General features: G+C 42.1%; 1 protein-coding gene across 1 annotated transcript in view; it reads right to left on the minus strand.

Moving 5' to 3' along the window:
* LOC111866868 (G-protein coupled receptor 52) overlaps nt 1–12,855 on the minus strand; it is a 101,350-nt gene that overhangs the window by 24,050 nt on the left and 64,445 nt on the right. Inside the window, exon 2 of the mRNA XM_023856207.2 lies at nt 9,128–9,552. Coding sequence (XP_023711975.1) covers nt 9,128–9,311 — 184 coding nt within the window. The 5' untranslated portion in view covers nt 9,312–9,552. The remainder of the gene's footprint in view (nt 1–9,127; nt 9,553–12,855) is intronic.

Genomic DNA, 12,855 nt, shown 5'->3' on the forward strand with positions numbered 1-12,855 from the left:
TAGGTAACGGTTTATTGACACACGTCTGCGAGGCTATGACAGAGACATCGAGTCCTAGGCAGCACATACAGAAAAGTTACCTTTACAATGGGTAGGTAAACGTTGTTCACGCGGTAACGAAGGTCAGATACGCGAAGTAGGAACACTTGGATACGGTGATCTCTATTCGGTTCGACCGAAACCTACCTCAGGGAGAGACAGACTAAAAGATTAGGTACAGGAGAGTCATACTGAGTAGCAGAAGCCCAGATCGAGAGGAGATTGGGTACAGGCCTGTTCACCGAATTCGTACAAGGAGCACCTAAAGCTTCGGCCACACAGAGCGCTACGTACGCTATGTTCGCTATACGAACAGAAAAATATCTCCCTTTATTGCCAATGTAACTGGCCACACAGACTTCCGTACGCTATGTACACTATGTTCCCTATGTTACCTGCGTCGCAGAGTGTGCACAGCGTGCGTAGTGTACGTAGCGAACATAACGTAGCGCTCTGTGTGGCCGAAACTTAAGAGTGGAAGCATTGAAGACTTTGCGTGTTACTGTCCCAGTAGCCATTTGAAATGTTATTTTTATTTGTAGATCCACTTGGTGATTAGCCAATAAATCGATTTATCAATGCAGAGAACCCATAAATTACTTGTCGCGTTACCAGGATACGTGACATAAAAATGCTGGGCAACATTGTTGCCAGATTCTACGGAATGGGGAAGACTTTGTGTATTCCGTCCGGAAGTGTTTCTCAATTCATTTGTTTGATATAAAGGTGTCTGCAGACATTGTTTGAAGGCTTTGTGTTGCAATTTTCGCCTAAATGCACTTCTGGGTTATATGTGATGCACGGAAAATCGTTGGAATCTCTTAAAATGGAGGAACAGGGGAAGCAGAAAAGACCAAGCTTTGTAAATTTTCTCATGCATGAAATCCCCTACTGTCTTACAGATTCTGAAAGTGTCTATCTGATATTACACCGTGTCTCCCCGAGTAGCGAGGAAAACACTGAATGGCTGAGGGAACGTGAAAATAAAATAGGCGAGATTGAGAGTATGGTACAGTGTGTGTGAAAGTGAAGACTACTATTTTTCGGGATATCACGCCCTGTAGTCGGTAGTTCACCTATATTTCGGACGAACGTACTGCCTCCATCTTCAGGGTGAAAGTTATGCTAAGTAGGCAAACAGAAAGAAACAATCAGATGGAGTTCATTTTTTGTTGTCATTTTACGAAGCTGCCGATAGCTGAAACAATTTAGGATAGTATGATGATTAATGACTGATGAATTGTAAAGAATTTGGTAGGAATCTGTAGTGGTTGATCGAGGTACTATTCCGAAATTTTCTTGGGATGCCTGAGATAAACCACGAAGAAATCCTAGTGGGAATAGCCGCGTGTCGCAGCCGGAACTGTAATTGAACACCTAAATATAAGTTTAGAGAGTTGCCCTATACCAAAATATTCGTTATTCTTTGCGCTGCTTCTGAAGCTCGACTCGACATTAGTCTGTCAGCACCTGCTCACGCTGGTTCCTCGCTCGCAGATTTTCGGTAACAGCATATATTTCGTAAAATTTCTCTAAAACATCTGTGAAGATACGTCATAATATCCCCTGATGCCAACAAACTGGAAGATATTCAACAGAAGTTTGGAGTTCTCTGTTCTAATCATTTCTTTCCTCATGGCTCGACTTTGTTGGCTGCCGTCATCCTATAATACGTTCATTCTAGTAGGGCTGGTTCCCTCGGGACCGCAGAACCATCCTTTTGTATCCCTATAGGCCCATCCGCAACATTTTTTCCGCGCTCGGCTTACATTTCTGCCTTGAAAACGGATGCAGTAAATTCCTTCGAATTGCTAGTAATGATTTAGATGATTAAACGTCATCACGTTACAGATGAGAATAATATAAATGTATCATATTTTCGTTATTTTCCTTGAAGCTTTTATGTATGACACTGTACAGACGTCTTAAGCAAAGCATAAAACATTAAATATTTAACAACTGCCTTACGTTTTAGACTTTTATATATTGTCCAAATATCGTATACAGCAGGGGGCATGCGATGTTGTTGGTTGAGTACCTGTGCTTCATGCTGGAAGGTTGCGTGTTCGATTCCCGATGAAACCATTGAATTTTATAATTGACCTAATTCTTCCAGCCGCACTATGGCCCTGGGGCCGACTCAGCCTCTAACAGAAATGAGTACCAGGAATCTTCGTGAGGGGTAAAAGGCGGCCGTTGCGTAAGGCTGACAACCTTACCGCCATATTTGAGCCCATTGACTAGAGAAAATGTAGGAGACTCGACGTCTCACAACCCTATGGACCTCCACGGCCTGTTACAGGGATAGCTTTTATCATGTAGAGCACAGTGACTGGTCTCAAACTTTGTTACAGGCTAGGGAACACTTTGTATTAACGGCTCTAGAATAAGATTCTGCGAGGAAATAAGATTAAGAAAGTCTTTCGCTTAAATCACAAAAATTTCATTTCCACTCAAAAAAAGAAAAAGTTTTCTTTCCTTTCTTTTGATGTCAGCAATTTTCAACTCAAGCGGCGTCTATTTAAACATCCTTACAGTTCAAGTCCCTTCTATTACGTCATTACAACCTGCGTCACTAATTTCGCCGATGCTCTGCAACCCGTTCTACTCCAAGACATTAATGGTTGCTGGTATGTAGGATTACGGAGTATAATGAGTCGTTTGTTTTACTCACGTGTCCAGTGGATTTAATATAAAGTATAGCGCTGCTATTAGAGGATGAAGAAGAGCCCGAACATGAACGTATTAAAATCTGCAGACGATGTGTTGACTTCAGGAAGAGACAAAACGGAAATGAGAGAGAAACAATCTTATCGTAACCCCTATTTTGTAAATTTAACCAGTGTAACACCCTTGTTAGAATTAAACGGAAAGTCTTATAAGTGGTTGTATAATTGTCATACTGTCACGTGTATGAGTGATTGTAGACGGGGTTTTGGACAACTGGCTTTATTGATCACTTACAGGTCGTAACTATATGTAAGTATAGCAGTATCGCTGATTTCCACAATTTACAAATCACTAGAGTACACGCTAAGTCATTTACGGCCTGCAGTGTCGTCACTAAACGTTTCCTGGTAACGGTTTCTAACAATTGCTATTCTGCGTCCATGCTCAAGTCTTTTCTGAACGGCGGCTCCCTTCCCACTGCCTTTTCTTATCAATTGTCCTCCTTATAACCTCTTTGCATGGACCGAGTACAAAACGCCGTTTGCAAAAGTACCTCTGTTTTTGCAAGCGTGTCCGTTGCCGCAGGAACGTGTTTACCTAGCTGTTGCTTAGAAACGACTTTACACGCTACAGTACTATTAAATTCCTCTGCTTTCTTTTGTTTTCATATGCAGTTCTACTTATTATCAAGCGAATCGTTGAGGCCGACGTGTAGCGCCATCTCCCAAGAATGACAAACACAATAGTCAATCGTAAACCATCTTGTTTACGTTGTATGTTACACTTCACTTAATTACGTCCAAATGTTATCAGTAGTCACAGGATAGACACGATATGCGGAAACGAAAGGTTGTTCGGCATTCCGTTATCTGCTACACAACTACGGTTCTTGAAACACGTTGATAGTGTGGCATCTAGACCCGCTGCTAATTAATAACTCTGAAAACAACGGCCGTTGCTAGGTAATGGCCGTAAACAGTAACAGTAATGGTGTTCTATACGAGGTTCGAGCGATAGCCACATGACGCAATAAAAGAACTGTTAAAAGCGGCGTTCTTTATGACGTCCGTTGCGATTACGAGAGAGTCTTGAGGCAGCAGTTAGAAGAGTAGGAGTTAGTTGTGAGGCGGTCACGAGCCAATAAGGACGCGAACACGGAAGCCGAGGAAGCTACGGCGCTGGAAGCCGTTACCAGGCAACAACCGGTGTAGATAAGCAGACTAAGAAGGGCTAGCGCGTGCTGTAGTGAATTGTAGAGTGTGTGAATTAGCGATAGCGCTGTAGTTACTTGTAGTTACGATCTGCAAGTGTTCAATAAATCCAATTAGCAATCTAAACCCCGTCTGTATCACTCACGCACGTGACAATATGATAACATAAAACTGTGAAATGACAAAGATAAAACTCATTCTTACAAGAAATATTATATAACAAAGTGAATATGCACAAGATGGTGAAAGTGAGGTCGCCCTTCAGAATCGATGACTTCAAAGAAAAATACGCAAGATAAGGAACACAATTAATAATCTAAGCTTAGAAGTAATGAAATGCATACTTTAAGAATTAATGAGTGATCCGAAACCGGCTGTGTGGACAGGAATCCTCAATAAAAAGTTGACAGTCTCTCAGTGATGAGAAATTCCGCGCTACTTTTCTTTTTTGGAATGCGTTAAGTTTTTTAATCACGGAAAACTGTTCTTTTTTAGGAGATGAGGAACCAGTTTCATGCAGAGAATGATTTGTGATAGCTCAGAACGGAAATTGGGGACAAAAGCGAATGATATAGGAAAATGAGCATTTATAGTAAATGGAGGTCAAAGTAGAGCTAAAGAATAAGCATGTAGGTAAAGGCCTAGTCTCAAATAGAGAGGATGATTTACGAGAGCTTAAATTGAAGAGATGGAGGCAAAAGTGTATAATAAAAAGAGAGGACATCTGTCGTATAGATCCTTAGAGGGCAGTAGACCAAGGTCTAAGTAAGTTAGTTTCGGGTTGCAAACATGGTTCACTCGCCTACATGACTACCGCTCTACCCTAGCCGACGTATTTGTATATATAAAATGTAAATAGGGTGGAAGCAAATATTGAACAGCACAAGGAAACACATCCAGAATTCCAGCCACTTGTTTTATTGCGTCTTGGGGCCCAGTGACGTCATTTGGAACTGTCAATAAACCAGCCGATGTTTTAACCTTGAAGAGAGAAGAGAGTTCCTTAGGGAGTAATGATGAAGACCTGATTCAGTTTAAATGGGAACTACTTGGATCAAATCACGTTCCATATTGTTTCCTATAGGTTGGTTGTGAGGAGACTACACAACTCAGTGTAGTGACCAGGTTTGGACGAAAGGAGAATCGTGGTACGTGTATATTCCGCTAGGAGAAGAGATTTGTATCTTGATCTAAACAAAATTGTGGGTGCAACCTCTGACGAGAGGCTGGGTCTCTCCTTTGTATAAATCCTTAATCTTAGTCCTTGTCCACTATACACAATATATTCGTACATTTCCTTCAGGAGGGGGCACGCGGTAGCGTAGTTGGTTGAGGCACTATACAACAAGCCGGAAGGCTGCGGGATCGAATCCCGATGAGGTCATTGAACTTTTTTTTCAATTTACCTAATCCTTCCAGCCGCACTATGGCCCTGGGTTCGACTCAACCTCTAACAGAAATGAGTACCAGGAATCTTCTTGGGGGTAAAGGGCGGCCAGCGTGTAAGGCTGACAACCTTACCGCCGTCTATGAGCCGATTCTCTAGAAAATCTGGGAACCTTAACATCTCACAACCCTATGGGCATCCACGGCTGTTACAGGGATACCTTTACTTTTACATTTCCTTCAGGACTCAGGACTTAGTATCATTGCAGCCAGCCTCTTGACCGATCCGTGTTTCTTTGGTATCAAGTCCACTCTGGGCTCCATGACCACATTGTGACGTTCAGGAGACATTTGCGGGTTTCTCCATTTTGGTTCCTCGTCTCAGATTAGAGGAGGTACAAAGTGGGCTGGAAGTACATGGAACGCAGGCACTTGTTTTCATACGAAGATCCTGTGCACAGCCATCACAACAATGGCGAATCATTAATCTTCTGTCTCTGCTCTTTCCAGAAGCGTCATGATTTGCTGTTCTGTGGCCATGAGGGTGACCACTTCACCCCCAGAGCTGCTTTTGCTAGGTGCTGGCTCCGGTTACATTGTCCAGCAGGATGTGTAAGGGTTAATGAGAAGGCAGGAGAGATCGGTCCAAGCAGCATAAGAAACAAGTGACATACGCCTAGCTAGTGAGGACATACATAAGGACGAGGCATTGACATGGACGCAGCAAAAGGAAAATGGCTCGAGAAGGGACTTACTGACTTACTCATGGAGCTGAGCCCTTCTGAAGGAGCAGCCAATTCTGCAGCTACTCAAGAATTTCCCAGCATTTATGGAACCCGAAGGTTTATTACAGTGTTCATAAGAGCCATCCCTGGTCCATATTATGAGCCAGTTCAATCCAATCCATCCCATCCCATCCTATCTCTCTAAGATCCATTTTAATATTGTCCACCCACCTACGCCTTGGTCTTCCCAGTGGTCTCTTTCCTTCTGGCTTCCCCACCAGTATCCTATACGCATTCCTCGTCTCCCTCATTCGTGCTACATGACCTTCCCACTTCATCCTCCTTGACTTGATCATTGTAATTATACTTGGAGAAGAGTAAAAGCTATGAAGCTCCTCATTGTGTAGTTTTCTCCAACCTCCTGTCACTTCATCTCTCTTTGGTCCAAATATTCTCCTCAACACCCTGTTTTCAAACACCCTCAGATTATGTTCCTCCCTTAATGTCAGAGGCCAAGTTTCACACCCATACAGAACCACAGGCAAAATTATAGTTTTTTATATTCTAATTTTTATGTTTTTGGACAGCAGACGAGAAGACAAAAGGTTCTGGACTGAATGGTAGNCACTTCTAAACCAACCTCTTTACTTACGTCAATTAAAGTTTGTGTGTTTTTCTTTATGGTATCTATATTATCACCCAGTAGATTCACATCATTGGCATAGACCAACAGCTGATGTGTCCCGTTTAATGTCAGTCCCACCTGGTTTCCCTTGACCTTCCGAATTGCATATTCTAAAGCAAACTTAAAAAGGAGTGGCGATAAAGCATCTCCTCGCAAACAAATACATTTTAGTGCGAACAACAATAATGCAATATCAGAGAAATATAATGACTTGAGATCTAGTGCAGTGCGACGGTTTTCAAACAGTGAACAATTTCCTGGAGATGGTCAAGTAAGGCCGAAACATGTGACAACTGATGCGATTTTAAAGTTATTTTAAATTGAAGTTTGATTGTGAAAATTTTTAATTTATAATAAAGACGGGGGTGAATGAGTGAGTGCAACAGGGTGTTGTAGTATAATATTAAACCCAAGAAACGTGGGAAGGGAAGCATGGAAGAATAAAGTTACAAGAAATTTTATCAATACATAACTTGCAGGGCATTTTACACTGACGGCAAATTTCTCATACTCCGTTTTTTATGCATGTGAATATAATGAATAGGTTCTGGGTTCCCCCCCCCCCACTTCCGCGTATCGGGATATCAGTTTCTTTCGAAAAGCTGTAAGTCGTTTCTCCGCCACAGACGTTGAAACATACGCGGGAAAGCCAGTAAACAGGTCGCAAAGGGAAGTAAAACACCCGTAATTGACGTAATATGTTTTCTATATGTATCACGCGACACCCTCTGTCCGCCAAAGTTGGCAGTAACTTCGCCGACAAGCGGCGGTCGCTCGGTCGGTATAGTTCGCTTGCGGACTACAGGCCACGGAATTTATTTATTATATTATTGTCACTAGGTAGCAGCAAAGTAGATGCGCATGCGCATGTTCACAGGCTAGTTTCAGTAGTCAAAATGGAGGCCATGCTTGAGGGATGTACTACTGAAGAGTAGAATTCTGTTGTGAGTTTTATGTGGGCAAACTGAATAAATGCAAAATATATTCATATAGAAATAGTTCCTGTTTAGGTTGTGAAGTGTTTTTCTCGTAAAGCGGTTCACAACTGGGATGAGAAATTCTCTCAGTGACGTTCGAAAGCCGCAGATGATGCCCGACCAGGTGCGGAAGTTGCTCAGACAACAGTCAAAAGACTTCTCTACTGCGGGTTTTTGACGCACTGGTAGAGCGCTGAGTGAAGTGTGTCAGTGTTGGTGGAGGATATGTCGAGAAATGAAGGTATATCTATGTGTAACATATTTATTGTCTCTCTCTCGTAAACTATCACGGCTGTAGTACCTATTTTGTGGGGTGTTTAACAATGATATCAGTAGCTAGACTATATGACTTCAAATGAGTGACTATATGACTTCAAATGAGTGACTATATGACTTCAAATGAGTGACTATATGACTTCAAATGAGTGATGAATGATGCATTGAAAAGTATTCAGAAGGCATCGGTCGTGGCATATTCGGAACACCATCCTGGTGTTTGACATGATAGACTGAGGAAAACCACTAAGACTCATATTAAGAATAACGCATGTCCGAACCGGAATTCGAAATGAGCACCTTCTGAATACGATTCAAAGCGAACTTGGCTGGCTGAGGTAACATCGATCAGTGAATAAGCTATCTATATTGCCTCTTTCTATTTAATTTGCAGAGTCAGTCTTCGAAATCCCGAATTCTTGTTGTGCTCATAGTTTGTTTGCGTCTTACTTGTCTCTGTTTCATAAATCTTAATTCTGTGACATGTTTCTGCTTTATATGGTCACTCTGCTGCACTTCATTGCGTTTTATAATTCTACCGCTTTAGAAGCATAACGAGCCTAAGTGTTTAGGAACCTTTCCTCCCCTAAGCACGAGGACGGAAACATACTATCAGGATTCAGGAGTGTGACTATAGACGGGGTATGGATTGGTGAATGGATTTATTGAACAATTATGCACACGACTCGGAACTACAAGCAATTACAGCACCACCGCTAATCTCCACAGAACCTGCTAAGCCCTTTTCCAGCCTGATGTATCTTCATCAGCCTTTCCCTGACAACGGCTTCTAACAGTGGAGATTTTTCAGATTTCTACGCTCAGGTCCTCTTCTCACAGCCGCCCGTGAAGAACTGAACTCATTTAACTATAACGCTATCTCTTCCCACCCTCCCTTGCAGAGCTCAATTGCTCTGGTTGCCCCAATTCTCTTCTTTATATCTGCTAGGAGCGGACTACATGGAAAACATCCCGTTTCCAACAGTAAATATATTTTTGCGTGCGTATTCGTTTCCGCGAGAACGTATTTACCAAGCTGTTGCTCAGAAACTGGCGTTTGTTTATTCGTCTACTGCATAGGATGTACATGCTACAATACCAAGTGTCGTCAGAAATATTGAGACTTCGGTTACTTCAGGTTGCGAGCCATGTACTTACCGCGATAGTTGAGGAAGGTGGCTATGATGAGAACATTGGTCAAGATGATGGCTACCGCCATGATGAAAATGATACCAGCTTGCGTTAGAGTCTCCAGGGTGAAGAGTATTTCCACCGCGTGTCTGTCGTGATCACTGGGTATGATCATAGGTTGAGTGCCATCTTGGGCAGCATGGTAATACATATCACCATCCTCCGAGTAGTGGCGACGTCGGGGAGCAATGTGGAGTGGAGGAACAGGTAGTGCGGGCAGCGCCCGGTGGCCATCTTGGATTCATGTTGGTAGTAGTGCTGTCATGGCGGAGTGCTGCAGTGACGGGGCGAGCGCTCTCAACTCCCCGTCCCCAGCACCGACCATCGCCAGCAGATCCGAGAGCCAGCCCGCCCGCTATCACCGACGCTTGTCGTCCCGACGCCTCATGGAGCTGAAAGGCAAATAATAAAAATAATCAAATCGCTGCATTCCGATGTCTTAAGCAAATATGAAATATGCGTTGAAAGCACTGTGAAACAACTTGTTGGTAATAATACAACATTTTACGTGTTTCGGCGCCAACATTATGCCATCATTAGTACTTCTGAATAGAATGTGCAGACAAACGCTTTTACGTTATATTGAGGAGTGCAGATCATGTACTTTGTTTCGTCTAGTAAAAAGGTAAGTTAAAGATAAAGTTGTACTAGTGCTTAATTAAGCACCACGCCATGAAGGCGTATGAGAAAGTGTAGGTTTAACTCCATTCTTGAAAACAGTACTAGATGAAGACGACTGGCCAGCTTCACGCCCCTGCTGCTTTACCCCTGATGGAAAGAGCCCTCGGCACTCACTGAATAGGAACTTGAGTGGGCTGCAGAGCAGTGTTTGACGCTATGGAGAAAAGTCTTGCTTTCTCGGGAATCGAACCTCGTTGGATCGGCCCAAACTCCATTACTGGCTTTTATATTGGCGCTATAGTCATGTACAGGTCTTGGCCTCCTCTAGAGGTTTCGTGACAATAAATTTTTATTGGGTGGGTTTATTAACCCCACGCCCAACCTCCAATGTGCAGGACCAGGAACTGCACTATAGCTCTCCGTGTCGCTAGGGCAGACACGACAAGGCGGTAGGCCTCGAGGAGTTCATCCCTGTACCATCTGAAATATCCGGAAAAAACATATCTATCTACTTAGGGCTACACAGCCCTTAAGGACCTTGGCCGCTTTTTCAGTTTCTTAATTTATATACAATCGATATAACTTCTTGGATGGGTGATCAGCCCACCGCAAGGCCGCTACCTACACACAGAACAAAACAAATATAGAATAAACACACACATACATCCATGCCTGGAGTGGGATTCGAACCCACGATCCCAGTGTTAATGCCTTAGACCGCGTGGTCACTGTGATTGGCAGGGGAAAAATTATATGTATGAAAGTTTCTTAAGACTGATTGTATAAAATAAAAAGTATTGATGCAAGGAGGGAGGCGTAAATTTCCCGAAACATTAACATTTTTTATGATTGCAAATAAAATTGTTATTGACTGTTATTTTTAATCTTTGATTATCGGAACCGCTTTTATCACTAATTAATTTCGATAATGGGCCTTCCACTGTACTTACAATCGCGTTCATATTTTCCGTATTGCAGTGGATGCTATGGGGTAAAGTCAGGCTGGGCAACATAACCATCTTATTTCTTAAATTACTCATAATAAAATGGACCCTCTTAGTATAGTTTCTCATAACGTAGCAGTTCACAAGAATATAATCATGACGCTAAACGAGAGCTTCCTGTATAAATCTGGCCATATAGCGGCAACGGCCTGGGATAGCTAAGTCTACTTAACTCTAAACCTTTTATAAAACACCTAACAGTCTGATGTTCAAAACGAGGGGCAAATATTCACAAAAATATCAATTTTAAATCATACACCTTACGGAATGTGACGTCGTGTAGTGCGGTTGAAATTCACCGACGTTTGGTTACTGCCTGGTTATTGATGGTTACTTTATTTTCTTACTTTCCCACCCTGAAGACTGAGGCATCAGATTCATATGAAACGTCGATGAACTACATAGTATACGCCGTCGCTTCCTGGAATACAGCCACTGCTGTGAGAACCACGTAGCTATCATATATTTTGAAATATGTATAAAATGAGTCATTAATATTCAACACGAATGGAAGAACATTGTTATTTTAACATCTTTATGATACTGCGTAACTCCCTCCTGATATATCAGTTCCATTATAAAACCAGTATTTTCTGGTAAATTACGTAAATGTGAACCAGTTTCAACTAGCAAAGAACATATCGACCCTTTCAGCCTCGGCACGTACTCGTACGAGTGTAATACAGGAATAACTCGCAGTCAACTTAAGAATATGTGAGCCTCAACTTGAGGTTACAGGCTCGTTATCCGGCCTCATTTTCCATATTGAATCATTACTTTCATACGTAATCAGTTTAATTTCTTTTACACTGGCTCTACAGCCCCATTTGGCCCTGGCCTCTGATATTTCAGTTCCATGATCATTTTACAGATAGTAGGACACCTTGGACGAGTGATCAGCTCGTCGCAAGGCCTCTACCTAAACACAGGACAACACAAACACAGAATAAACACATACACATACCAAACAATATTATCTTGCATGGGATTCGAAACCCCGATACCAGCTTCCGAGCGAGAGAAAACAGTTCATGCCTTAGACCGCTCGGCTACGGTGACCGGCAAACAGTTTAATATTGTTATATTTTAAGGGTTTTGATGGGTTTTGGATTGGTGACTGGATTTATTGACACCTTATACACACACACCGCTCGGAACTACAGGCAAATGTAGCGCTATCACTGATCTACATGTGTTACAGTTCACTGTTACGTATACACTAATGTTCTTAGTCTTCACTAGTCGTATTCTTGCAACGGATTTATAAAAGCATTACGAAAATTAAGTTTAGGAAAATTTTAGATTCGCAGATACACGTATATTTTCAAATTTGAAAGGTTTGTAAGAGGATCTAAATTTCGCGAAAATATGCAGATTTTCTAGAAAGTCACATTGCAATAACTTGGCACGAATACAAACTCTGAAAAAATAACCTGGCAGCCTTAAAGAGCATGGGAGAATATGCAGATTGCGTGCGCAACATTCGGATGAGCTCTTCAGGTTTTCCCCCCGTATATCAGAACACAACCGAGGCAAATACAAATTGCAAGAATCTGTGTGTTTACCTGACGAAACTGACAATTATTTGTTGTTGCAATTTAAAAAAATTATGAAACCACAAATGCCACATATCCTCAGATATTGTAAACAGATTTTGTATCTAAAATATCGCAAATATTATCTACCTTCCATTCAGCTCACGAATGGTAATCTTATTAAGCTCATGGTGCTGAGACTTCTTAAGAAACAGCCAAAGGTGCAGCTAATCAAAAACTCTCCAAAGATCCCTATCTAGAGCCAGATCAATCCAGTCCATACCACCTCACTCTGTCTCTCTAAGATTCATTTTATAATTATCCACCCACCTACGTCTTCGTCTTCCTAGTGGTCTCTTTACTTATGGCTTTCCCACCAATATCTTATATGCATCACGAATGTTGATGTTAATAAATTAAAATGTCTACCATTAGTGAACCGCTTCTGTGGTCTAGTGGTCAGAGTTCTTCGGTATGGATCCAGAGGTCCCGGGTTCGATTCGCGGCGCTACAAGATTTTCTGAGAAGTAGTGAG

Source organism: Cryptotermes secundus, unplaced genomic scaffold (genome assembly GCF_002891405.2).
Source record: "Cryptotermes secundus unplaced genomic scaffold, Csec_1.0 scaffold42, whole genome shotgun sequence".
Classification (NCBI taxonomy): Eukaryota; Metazoa; Arthropoda; class Insecta; order Blattodea; family Kalotermitidae; genus Cryptotermes; species Cryptotermes secundus.